Source organism: Cetorhinus maximus, chromosome 15 (genome assembly GCF_964194155.1).
Source record: "Cetorhinus maximus chromosome 15, sCetMax3.hap1.1, whole genome shotgun sequence".
NCBI lineage: Eukaryota > Metazoa > Chordata > Chondrichthyes > Lamniformes > Cetorhinidae > Cetorhinus > Cetorhinus maximus.
In genome coordinates, this window is record NC_135893.1 from 54,461,678 (window position 1) to 54,474,959 (window position 13,282).

The window sequence follows — 13,282 nt, forward strand, 5'->3', positions numbered from 1 at the left end:
CTGCAGCATTTTCAACTTTTTATTTCAGATCTCCAGCATCGGGGGGACTTTGGTCTTCCAAAAATATTAGTCCTCGACATCATATGTTGTTGTAACTGATCACTGTCTACTGGTTTTACCCCTGCACACTATCTGTGTTATGCATAACTAATTGTGAGAAAACGATTATTCAGGTTGTATCACAAAATGGTTGAGAAATACTGAAACGAAGATTCTAGGGTTAATTATAAATCGAAGTGATTGTAGTTTGGCAGCAGTTGGTTATTTTGGCTGTGTTGAGTCGCCGCTTCCCTGCTTGCAGTGTCAGGCGGAACTATTGAGCCAGTGCACTGGGTGTCGGGGGAAGAGGGTGGGCCGGATGTGTTGCCGTAGAAATGAGGATGATGGCGGCCAGTGTGGGCCTTGTGCGGGCTCTCGGGATCCCTTCACTTTCAACCCCACGCCGGTTGGGAGTAACTTTCGCCGGCTTCGTGGGACAGAGGTGCGTTGATTATGAGCTCCGGGGGAAGGCTTGGCGCCGTGGGGTTGTGTTAGATTGGGGATCGTTGTCTATGCTGCATGACTCTCATCAGCCTTCAGTTACAGCCTACCATGACTCCCAAGACCTTGGGAGCGTTACTCATACAGTAGAAATTCCAAATTGGGGTTAGTGGGCATTAAGTACAGGAAGTTAATACTGGCTGATTTGATCTTTTTGTTTAAACCTTTGAAAGAAAAATGAATGGTCACTGTATGCTTTTGCAACCTATACCCAACATCATGATATTATCAGAGACCTTGGAACTGCGATTTGGTTAAAGCTCGTTCCTTTTCCCTGTTGTTGCGTGACTCATAAACCCCTCAGTTACCTTTTTGTAAATTATTTTCATCGTGTACTGTTTGGCGACGGAAGGTTGACAATATAACCACTTCAGGCAGTGCTGTTTTTGCAAGATTCAGAGATTCCATACATATACTTTGCCACATTGCAAGTCCAAGTCAGTGGATGCAAACATTGCAGGAATTTTAAAAGACCTGTTCACTTGCAGGCAGAAAGAAATACAGAGCTCAACGTTTCAGTTTTAAAGTCCTAGGAAAAAATGAGTTAGACGGTGAAACGAGTCTTGAACTCAGCACAGTGTAAGGCAGGAAGATGGTATTTGAGAGTCTTTTTCCCCATGCACAGTGATAGTAACGTTTGATTAATTTCTAGTGGCACCTAGCAAAATTTTGAAGCTAAATGGGATCAGTTAAGTTAAAAAAAATCTGGAGCTAAGAGATTGCTTCATTATGCTGGGCCAAAATTTGAACATTTTTTGTCTGTGGATTAATTAGCATGGCCGGGAAATTCCTTGGAGTTGCTCCTGCAAATCTCCAAGTTAACATTTTTTCCTCACTGGTCACAATATATAGAGTTATTGTCACAGACTTGAGCTACAGAGAATTTTTATTACAATCCAGCAAGTGCCCTTTTAAAAGGATTATGTGGAATTGGATAAAGGGGGTATAATCTCAAACTTGCTGATCACACATCATGAGCACCATCAGATGATGTGGTTCAGATCAGGAACTGTAGCAAGAACTTAAAGCACTATTCACTCTATCTGAAGGTTGGCAACTTTGTGAAATCTTCCCTCTCCTGTAAATGTCATATTTTTAATCAATTGCTGTACTTATTGTTGAGGGAGACCACTGCTGAAGTTATGTCTGGGAGCACCAGTCACCTTCCTGTACCTTATTCAAATAACTATTGCTTGTGCATGAATTTCAATAGTGAGTATTGACAAACTAGTAAACTTTAGCAGTCATTCATGGGGGTTGGGGTGTAAGAGTAAGGACATCTTTCTACAATTTATAAAAGCCTTTGGTGAGGCTAAACCTAGAGGACTGTAGAGATTTGGTTCCCGCACCTCGCCTTGGAAAAGATATTTCCTGGGGTGAGAGGGTTGTCATACCAGGAGAGATTGAATAGAATGGACTTGTATTCTCTGAATTTAGAAGAATGGAAGATGATTTCATTGTCACATAGAAAATTCTTGAGACTCTTGACAGGTTAGATATGTTATCCCTGGTGGGAAGTCTAGAGCAGGAGGTCGTAGTCTCAGGATAAAGGGTTGACCATTTAGAGAGAGGAGGAGAAATTTCTACGGTCAGAGGGTTGTGAATCTTTGGAGTTCCCTACCCAAGGGGGCTGTGGATGCTCAGCTGATGAGTATATTCAAGATTGAGATGGATAGGATTTTTGGGCACTAAGGGAATCAAGGGTTATTGGGATTGGGTGAAAAAGTGGAGTTGTACTAGAAGTTCAGCCATGATCTTATTGATTGGCGGAACAGGCTTGAGGGACCACATGGCCTACTTCTGCCCCTATTACTCATGTTTTTATTCTAATCCAGTCTGACCCTGACTCTAGCATGTAGCTTTGTATCTGTTCTATTGGTTAATGATCGAGTCTTAGAACCATCTTTAGGAGAAGGGGAGAAAATGAACGTGATTTGTGTTCTAGTGTAGTCTAACCTACAGCTCTGGTCTGCCTCTAACTGTTAGAACTTTTCTCAGGAACAACAATGCAGCAAAAGCTTCCTTCTCTACAACTCCGGGTGATGACAAATCTTCACCAAAGGATAACAAAAGCAATAATGGTGATGGAACCTTAAAATTTAGCACCAGCAAGGCAAGCTATCGTGTTTGGACAGTGAACAAGTCCCTGGGCAGTGATTACCAGAACACCCGGTGGAAGGTTCTTTCTCTGAGCCTTGCTGGAATTGCATTTGTAGTCTGGTGTTTCCTACGGAAAGAAACTGAAATTGATAGAACACTGGAACAGACATTGCTTGACCATTTGCCTGATTTTGAGCAGCCTACAGCTGAACCAGAGGAGCTTGCCAAGCAAAGAAACACAACACAAAGGTAAAATACTGCTGCTGGACATCTGAAATGAAAACAGAAAAATACTGAAACAGAATCTGTAGAGAAAGAAACAAAGTCAACAGTTCAGATCAATGATCTTCTGTCAGTTTGGAGAAAGGAACATAACAAATGAACTATAAAGGCCTCCCACAGACAGCAATACTTTACTGCATATTCATAATATTTTGTACAGGAGTAAAAGGACAGGTGATTAAATGACAGACTGTTTCAAACTTCATCAGTGAAAATTTGGACAGCTTTAAATTTGATTGAGACATTGCAGCACCTGCTCTTGAAATTACTTCAAAGGGAGGGTTTTGGAGGTGAGCCAATCTTCACTACCTTCTCCCTATTTAGTATTGGTGAAAGATGAAGAGTTAGGCCACCTGTGTAACCTCTTGGTCACTGGACAGTATAGATGGCAATACCTAATTCTGAATTTTCCAGACCAGGTTTGTCTGTTTGATCCTTGTTCCGTGTTCAGTTAACTGCAGCTTTTGTGGCTGCAGCAGCTGCGGTTTGCCTCCGTGTCCCCAGGCTATGCAAAAAAAGCAGCCAGGTTTTCTGCTTATCCTATCCTGTTAGATGTTGGGAGAGGAGATTTTGGGCCACTTGCCATTGCCTGGGCATCGTCCACTAACATAAGTCCCATTTTCAGTGGAGGAAATGTAGCTACTGGGGAGAAAACAGACAAACTAAACCTTAGGTTTACCCCTTGACAACTCAGTGATCAGACAATAAGTGGTGAGAAATGGAGCTATATAGCCCAACAGAGAATGGTATTGTCACATGGCCACCAGTCTGCCATTGCCATTACCAACACAGCATCTGTCAGCCTCTTGATTCATTACCACCATGAGTAAGAGACCTGTAACCGTAAATACTGCAGCTCCCCTAATGTCCCATTGAGTAAAGACAGTGTAGCAATCGCCATAACAATCCCAAAATACCAAACTCAGTTCTTGATCTCTGCCCAGCCAGAGCAAGTGTGCCCCATTGGTATCCAAACTCATGCAGGGAGAGCAAAGGGGGGGCCTTCTGAATATTATCCATTGACTCCTTTTAGAAAGTATACTTTATTGTGCATCTGAGGACAGGATCAGCTCTGCTGTGTTGACCTCAGAGTTGAAGAGCGAGGATACTATCTATAATCCTTTTGCAATTTATTGTTCAAATGGATGAAATGCGAATGTTTCTCTATTCCACCTTTCCTGAAAGCTGAGTGATGAACACCTCACACTAACTAAAAAATGATTAAAATAATTCATTTTGTCACACCACTGCCTCCCAGGCCAGCATCAATGCTACTGTTTGCACACGTCAGCAGTTGACTAGAGCAAAAAAAGGATCATTAGTACAAATGTATTTTTTAATCAATCTGTTCAATTGTTAAATCTCTAATAAATGTCTGATACTCACTTCCACCTGCTAGACTTATTCTTGGCTTCTCATAGGATCTTAGTCTAGTCCTACAAAATGATAGAGCGTCAAATTGGACCTTGTTTCAAGTTTAAAATATCAAGCAGTTTACAAAAGATTAACAGGCTAATAAGTAACAGTCATATAGTAAAATTTACTGTGTTTTTGCACAGCTCAGATTATTACCTCAAAAGGCACCTGAATCTGTGCTGACTGATTTATTGTGAATAATCATGATACTGCACAAGCTTTGAATGTGATCAATGGTAGAGTCATTGCCTGTGGCCTTTTTTGTTGCCCTTTGTGAACATGGACGTTGACCTGCATTTTCACCATGGGGCCAGTAACACACACTTCTAATGGTTGCTTCTGACATGACATCTCTCCAGTCTTGCAGGATTCTTGGTAAATGCAATCCCTGAGTCTTCATTGGTTTTCAGCCCATTTTGCTGGCCTAAGTCTTCAGACTTATTTACACATAATTAATTTTACTTCAGTTATCTCTGCAGTTGAGTCCATGACTTTTTTTGGAACTGACCTCAATTCCAAAGAAGTTATTTGGATTCAAAACATTAACTCTATTTCTCTCTCCACAGGTGCTGCCAGACCTACTGAGTTTTTCCAGCACTTCATTTTTAATTTCACCAGGATGATACCTGAATTCCAAGGGTTAAATTAAGATATTACACAAACTGGGGTTGTATTTCCCGGAATTTAGATGGTTAAGTGGTGATTTCATCAAAGTTTTCAAATTATTAAGAGTAACAGTTTCTCTCTATCCACCCTATTTCCACTTGGGCAGTCTAGGACTGAAGGGGGGGAAAACAGTCTAAAGTTAGAGTTGGACTTAAGGAGTGAAATTAAGAAAATGTTTACACAAAGGGTGGTAGCAGTTTGGAACACACTCCTGTGAACAATTGGCTCTAGATAATAAATTTTAAATCTGGAATTGATAAATATTAAGGTAGAATGCAAATATGGATAAATGGAGTTCAACTGCAAATCAACCATATTGATTGAATGGTGGCAGAACAGACTCAATGGATAAATGGTCTATCTCACTCTTAAAAGTTGTGGTATCATTCTATTCCTCTTTCTCATGTTTATCTAGCTTTGTCTTTAAATGCATCTATATACTATTTATCTTATCTAATGAGTGAGTGAGTTCCACATCTTGTCACTCTCCAGGTAAAAATGTTTTTCATGAATTCTCTGGTCTTGCCTGCAAAGTAGAAACATCTAGTCTACATCTGCCCTATCAAACCCTTTCATAAGCTTAAAGGCCTATCAGGACAATTCCATAATCTTTTGAGAGACTGCCTGTTCAAATGTTTGTGATAGGCATAAAACTATCTTCCCAGTGCCTCTGTTTTATGATGTGGAGACAAACTGTTCAGAATCCAAGTGTTGTCTCACTAAGGTCTAACTCAACTTCTGCTTTCCAATTCTATCCTAAATGAACCTATGTTCTATTTGCTTTGATCTTAACTTGCTGTGAAACTTTTAATGATTTATGCCTGCACTCACCCATTGTTCCATCCCATTTAGACATTTGCTTTCATCAGTACATGGTCTCCTTTTTCTGCAAAAACTAGAGGAGAAGTGCTGAGTGGATGATTCATTTTGGCCTCTTCCAGAGGTCCCCAGCAGTTCAGCCAATTTGATGCACTCCATGTGAAAAAATGGCTGAAAGCACAGGATACTGCAAAGGCCACTCACCATTGCGACTGACTTCAGTCACTAGGTCAAAATCCTAAAACACCCTCCAACAGAACTGTGGATGTACTTACACTTATCGTGTCCATGGACAGTCTATACATGGCCCAGCCAGAGCACTAAATGGACTGCATCAGTTCAAGGCAGTTACCACCACCACCTTAAAGGGCAATTAGGGATGGGCAATAAATGCTGACCTAGCCAGCGACATCCACATGAATGAAAAAATGTGCTGTCACATATACCTATATTTGAGTTTACATCAATCTAGCACTCATTCTACATCCTTAATGTCTTCCTCTTAGTTAATACAGAAAACTATCTTTCCCAAGTTGGTGTCACCTGCAAATTTAGAGTTAGTTCAAAATGCAGACCCCAGTCTATAATTGATAAACTGCATCACCATTTACCAATCTGAAAAACTGCTAACTTAGTTGACATTATCACCAGCTGCCTAATCATTCTGCTACTTGTCCCAACTCCACTTTGAATCTTGTCAAGCCTGCTTTGTAGTACCTCAGGACTTCTCGAAAATCTATTACACCAATTGCATCACCCCTTTCAACTGTTACCCTTGCTGGTAGCTGCACTTCACCCACCTAATCTTAAGCTCTGGAATTCCAGCCCACACCCACCAAACATCTCTACTGTTCTCCTTTAGCATGTTCCTTCAAAGTGCCTTGGCCTGTTTCACTACATTAAAAAGGCACTATATAAATGCAACTTGGAGTACATGTCCACTCTCTATGCTTATGGGCCAAGGTCAGCCTCGGACAAAAATTTATTTACATATTGCAATATTTACCAATTGCTTTAAGATGCAGTGTTTTGGAAATGCTACTTACATGCATATACTACACAAATTAAGGATCTGTGGAAAATGGAGTCCACAAGACTTGTGCCAATCTCATCTCCAAAAGATGGAGGTGGATGAGAGGTGCGAGGTCAAGGATTATCTCCTACCATCACTTGGAATGGACTCCAGTAGCCTTGATGAGCTTTGCCATTGTAGGGAAATATTCGATAACTATGTCCACCAATAAAACTGAAAAGCAAGGGGAAAAGCTAGACAGCATGAGGGACCTGTGACCTCAGTTTACAGTCAGTCTTTAACTGATGCAATAATTGCATTATATGGAGTACATTCATTTGTTTGATGCTCAGTATGACACTTACCCACATTTGCAAAACAGGTCTCAACTCCCCACCCAACTCAGGAGATTTACCTTAAGCTATGGGAACTATTAATGCAAGATTTTGTTGGGATAAGACTAAAAAAAGCAATCTGGTTTCTTAGAGCTTAAAAAGGTCCCATGTTTAAATCACAACACCCACCCAAACAAACCTTCAGGCACCAACAGCCAACAAATTCTTTGGCAAGTGAATTTGCATTACTGAAACCAAGACAATTCCTATTTGATGCTGTCCTTACATCCACTTGTCACAGTTGTTAACACAGCAAAAGCCTGAATAACCTAGCCCAATCTATACCGCAACATTGTCCTGGGGTGTTAAAGACAAGATTTTAACCATTGCATGGTACTATTTCGAAGAAGCAAACTCACCCAGTGTTCGAACCAATTTCTCTTTGCAGCGATCACTTGCAGGACAGTCGCTCTGCAATTTCATACACAACTAGTTGCAGCATACCATTTGGGGTAACAGTGCAACTATTTCCAGAATACAAACCTGTATCTTTGCACAGCAGCTACTTAAATGTTGACTTAAAACAAAACACTAAAATATAGCTGAGGTAGTGGAAAGTTTTATTTACAACCCCATTGAAAATCAGCACAATGCAAAGGAACAGCCTACAATTCCCCCCCAATGCATGCAAGATAAAGAGTCCGGCCTTACACAATAAAATCAGGAGGTAGCACGGACAAAAGATACAAATGTTTTATTTTGCAACCTGAGCCAAGAGTTCGAAGGAATGTTTACAAAATGTTTTGCTACTTCCACTAAGTCACAATCAATACTCGATACTAACAAAAATACAAAATAAAGGCCCAGCCTCCACAAGAAGCCAAGTTTACAGTCCAATAACGTTTTAGAAATTGTTTAAATGTCACTTCAAAATAGTCTGGAGAAAATGTAATGAAGCAGAGTTTAAGCACGCTCCCCCCGGATCCGCCGTGCAAGTTGGATGTCTTTGGGCATAATGGTCACTCTTTTGGCATGGATGGCGCACAGGTTGGTGTCCTCAAACAGGCCAACCAAGTAGGCCTCACTGGCTTCCTGCAACAACAAAAAGTTAATTCTTCAGAGAACACTTGCAATAGTTTATCCCTGGCCCATGCCCAGTACTGTTGTCCTTGTTGACAATAACAAATTCTCAATAAAATAGCCACCAGGCCAAAGCCCCATTTTAAATCGTCCAATTTTCCCACCACCCCACCCCACTTAATTTAGTTGCTGTTAGCTCTAAATCTCTTCCCGCACAGTTCCCTTGGGGTTTCCCAACTATCAAAGTACTCACATGAACTGTTAACAAACCAGCCATTAAAGTTCAGGCCAGAGATGGTGCACGGTACTCAACTGGGCCATAGAAGAGAATTAGACATGCATCAGATACAGACCAAAAAATGATTTACTGTCACTAGTGCTTCATTCTTACAAAGAAGTAGTATTAAATCATCAATTAGATGAATCAGGAATCCACAAAGGCAGAGTCACATCTGGACATAGTGACTATAATCCCTAGAGACATTCTAATCAAAACAAATAACGGGAGGAGTTGGACCACACCACAAGTTTAACAGTAGCCTCAAGATGGCTGGTTACAAACAGATTCAGAGTTAAGTTTAAATATTGATTTCAAATCTATCATATCCCAGCTGATAATATTGTTCTGTCTGACGAGCAAACAACAATATTTGAGATGAGTACTTGAGGAAGGTGGTGAGTGAATTCAAATGCACACTTAGCAAGCTCCAAAGATTAACACATTTGGATATTAGAGCAGACAATTGCAATATCAGCCAGGGTCACAGGGCTCAAGATCTCAAATACAGGATGTCCTACCTGCAAAGCTCCAATTGCAGCACTCTGAAACCTCAAATCAGTTTTGAAGTCCTGGGCAATTTCCCTCACCAGACGCTGGAAGGGCAGTTTACGGATAAGCAACTCTGTGGACTTCTGGTATCGGCGGATTTCTCGGAGCGCGACTGTACCAGGCCTAATTGTGGCAAGACAGGTTAATCAGAAAAACAAATTCACGCCAATTGATTTAATATGACAAAGTAGCCCGAAGGCAAATCCAATAAGTATAGATAACATTTCCCAAATTCCATATAGGGAACGACATTAACCACCCAAACGAGTAGAACCAAACCCGATTTTGAGGCATTAAAAGACAATCAATAGCGTTAAGTTAAAAGTAAAATCTGCAGGCCCACGGGACGGTGGGGCACAGGTTAAGAAGGAATTGCTGCGTTGAAGTGTCTCCAAGGGATGAAGCAACCGATTTACAACAGCTGGTTAACAAAAGCCACACTCACCTGTAGCGATGAGGTTTCTTCACTCCGCCGGTGGAGGGGGCGCTTTTCCGGGCCGCTTTGGTGGCCAGCTGCTTCCTGGGCGCTTTGCCGCCGGTGGATTTACGGGCGGTCTGTTTGGTACGAGCCATCTCCGCTCACAGGATCTACAAGACAGGAGGGGGAAAAGAAAAAAAGTCAGAAGCGGCCACTCTCCCGCCGCCGCCAGCTTACCCCGCCTTGTACTGGAGTGGCAGCGCTGACTCCAAATCAGGGGAAGCGGAGGTGGGACTTGCACCAACCTGAAAGCACGCAACGAAATGGCGGCCGTTTGGCAGTCTCCTGGACTGCAGGCTAAGAAATCAGCCAAGCCCAGGGGTAGTCACACCCCGCCAAGTCACTCCACTCCGGGGGCTCGTCAGATCACCGCCACAGCCGAGCGAGCGGCCGACACAAAGCGGCGAGAGGCACCCCGAATAACTACAACCACTTATTCCTCCTCCCCCCCCCTTCATTTCCACTCCGGGACCCGCAGCGCCGCCCGGAGACAAACCCGAACTCCGGGTCACTCTACAAACTGGAGGAGGAGACAAAAAAAAACACAACACAGGCCGAGGCCGAGGCCGCCCAGCTCGCACCCTGCTCTAAACAGGCACGCACGCTTCACCCACAGGAAAAGCCACAACCCGGCGGCCGAACCCAGGACAAATACTAGCCACGCCAACGGATTCCAATCCAATCTCCGCCAGAATTTACACAATAACAAGTTGCTTTGCAGTGCTTCACTTACCAAATTGACCACCCGCAGTAAGAGCCCGATTATGAGTCGTTGCCGCTCCGCCGCCACTATTTATAACATGTCTGACGTCATTCCAGGGTCAACGTTCCACAACAGACTGCCCTTGAAGCCCATTGGCCAGCGCTCCTTGTCGTTGTTGTAGTATGGTAATAAGGCGGGCTGACTCCGCCCCCTTTGCTCCCTCTTGGATTCTGCCCAGTTCCTCCTTCACGTTCATGAACATAAACAAGAGAATTATTGCAGCAGTCGAGGGGTGATGTTCGTATAATTTAACCTGCTCAACGCAAACATCATCTGTCTCTTTCTCTCTCCAAAACCAATGACTGCCCCGTATCCCCCTTTTTTTTTAAACATTCAAAAGCCAGGTTATTTTAAAATTCCCTTTGCAATTTAAATATATTTACCTATTCATCCTCTGCATAAGAGAGTACTTTTGTTTTTGATGATGGCGGTGAGGCAGTTTTCGTGTTTAATTGCGTGTGTTCTCAGGAGTTGTCCTCAAGCCACCTCTCGCCCACTCGTTTTCCTCCCACTGTATTTTCATTCAGCTTCTAACTGGTTTGGGGTTGCACTGAATACGTTTGTGTGGTTTCAATGAATCTTTAGAAAACATTTTCGTCATTTATAGGTGGTTTACACATTTACTGCCAAGCGGAACTGACCATGAAACTCGTGAATATCGTTAGCATGAATCATGACGAACAGCACGCATGGTTTATTTTCGGAAACCATACATCCCTCACTTGGATCTTATTTGTGTGAAACGTGACTATTTTAAAACGGGTTATCAAGAGATTTAATTTTTGGTGAGCTCGGCCAAATCTTTAATGAGTTGTGGAGAAGGATGTGGTACTGCCTAAAATACGCAAAAGGTAATACAATTTTAATGTAAGAAAAAAATTGCAGACTTTCAGGAATACATAGCATGTAGATACATTAAAATTAAATTATTCGTGGAATTTTACAATATAGAAAGAGACCACTCGTCTAAAGAAACACCAAAAATTTGGCCGAGCCCACCAAGAAACAGCATTTTTTGTTAGATTTATTTTATTACCTGATCTGACTGCTTTGTCCAATTAAAGGAATACAAGAAGGCCATTAGTCCCAAAACACCTGTACAGTCACGGCACCTCTTTGCTCCTCCACTTTCGTCTTTCGACTTTTACCAGATGCTGTAGAGAGGGATGGGTAGATCAGAGGTCTGCTGCATGCTAGGGTGGCCTTGTAAGGTAGCCTGTGGTGCCCACCAGTACACTTGGGGCCTACCACAATCAGTGGTCACTACAAGAGATAGTATGTGTTATAAGTAAATGTGCAATGACATTGTGTCTTATTTGGTAGGATTAATTTTGTTTTCCTGGTTGCTTTAAGAAAATGAGTTTAATTGGACTGCATATTAATTGCTATGCTAGTAGGGCCTTAATGTGCAATTCTTGTTTGTTGACGCTGACTCAATCCCATTATATATAAAACAGCATCACAACTTATTCAAAGGCAAATACTGTGGATGCTGGAAATCTGAAATAAAACCATAAAATGCTGGAATGCAAGCCAGGTAGCATCTGTGAAGAAAGGTGCAAAGTTAATGTTACAAATCAATTACTTTTTCAGGTCATGTTAACTTTGCTTCAAAAGTAATTCAGTGGTTGGGAAGTGCTTTGGGATGTCCTGAAGATGTGACATGATGCAATATAAATCTAGTTCATTTTATAATGTGGAATTGAGCTATGCAGCCCAGGTACTGGGTTGGAAATTTGATAATACCGTATTGAAGTAGGAGTTCCCAGTATAGGTGGTAATAAGACCATTGGGCTTTGACTTGGGCAGGGAGAAGATGAGGATTTAGATTGCAATGTTTGAGGATGTTCCAGATTTATTTTTCCCTCCACTTGCTTAAGGTGCTGACTGCAGACGAGATGAGTGGGATTTGGTGACAGGCTTAATACTGCAGCAGAGTGACCATGTTTTATGTGCAAAGCAGTCCAGTCAGCTATTCCACCATTTTGTCTTCATTTAAATTGCACAAACTTGGAGTCACTGGCTGAATCGGAGGATTGAACTGGCAGTGATCTGTATGACTGACTTTCACGCCAGCCAGTACAGAATCGCAACCCTCCGGTATTTTCTGTGCACCTAGGCTGACCTCAGTAACCCTCGGCACTGGATGCCTCATTGTCTCCAGTCATTCTCCGCAGTAATTGCAGATATACTGAAAGCCAATGGTATATGTGAACATAATAAATCATTCACTGTGCCCGGGGCGGCTTGTAATTATGGCTCTATCGTACTTCATCTTGTGTTACATGACATCAACAGCAGAAGATAAAAGAGGAAACTCAATTCTACCATTAATCACACCTCGTGGAGATTGGCAGGTCCTCTCTGATGAGGCAATCATGAGTAGTGTCTGATTTTTGTGTGGACAGTTTACAGGTGACACTCCAGATGAAACTGAAAGCTAGACCCGGATGAAAGCACAAAAGAATAGGCAAAATCCTTCTGGAGAAGCTGGGAGGATATAGTGACCTCACTATATTACTATTAGGAAAGGGATGGCGTACTGTAATGAGAAGACTGTGATCAGAGGGCACCTACCCTGAGAAGCTGAAGGCTCATTTTGCAACTTATTATGGTAGAGGCCACTTGGAAGGCCAGAGCAGAGAGGATGTGTTGGCTGAGGGGAAAGTGAGTTCTAGGAACCAATGCTCAAAATGATGTGATATCGAACTTAAAGTCCTGTTCTTTGCTTCCAATTTATCTCCTTCCAAACCCCCTTCTGTCTCTTGCACATCAGTGCTTTCTCACTGGTCAGTGTTCTCCCGCTCAGTGTTTTCTACAGTCACTGTTCCCCAATCACCTCTCCCTCCACAGTCAGTGCTCCCCCAATCACCTCTCCCTCCACAGTCAGTGCTCCCCCAGTCACTGCTCCCTCCTCACCCTGATCACTGCTTCTCTGAGCTTCTCTTCCTGCCTCCTCCCT

The 13,282-nt window shown here is 42.4% G+C and overlaps 2 protein-coding genes across 2 annotated transcripts; one reads left to right on the forward strand and one right to left on the reverse strand.

The window, feature by feature from the left end:
- The first annotated feature begins 325 nt into the window (after positions 1-325).
- uqcc4 (ubiquinol-cytochrome c reductase complex assembly factor 4) lies at positions 326-4,313 on the forward strand. The gene is made up of 2 exons (XM_078558405.1): positions 326-481; positions 2,539-4,313. The coding sequence occupies exons 1-2, from the start codon at positions 375-377 to the stop codon at positions 2,891-2,893; spliced, it is 462 nt and encodes a 153-aa protein (XP_078414531.1). The 5' UTR covers positions 326-374; the 3' UTR covers positions 2,894-4,313.
- A 3,460-nt stretch (positions 4,314-7,773) lies between these two features.
- On the reverse strand, positions 7,774-10,499 carry h3f3a (H3 histone, family 3A). Its single transcript, XM_078558406.1, has 4 exons — positions 10,291-10,499; positions 9,525-9,667; positions 9,049-9,202; positions 7,774-8,262 (listed from the first exon to the last, which is right to left on the reverse strand). Exons 2-4 carry the CDS (start codon positions 9,650-9,652, stop codon positions 8,134-8,136), a joined length of 411 nt encoding a protein of 136 aa, XP_078414532.1. The 5' UTR covers positions 9,653-9,667; positions 10,291-10,499; the 3' UTR covers positions 7,774-8,133.
- Between the last annotated feature and the right edge of the window lie 2,783 nt (positions 10,500-13,282).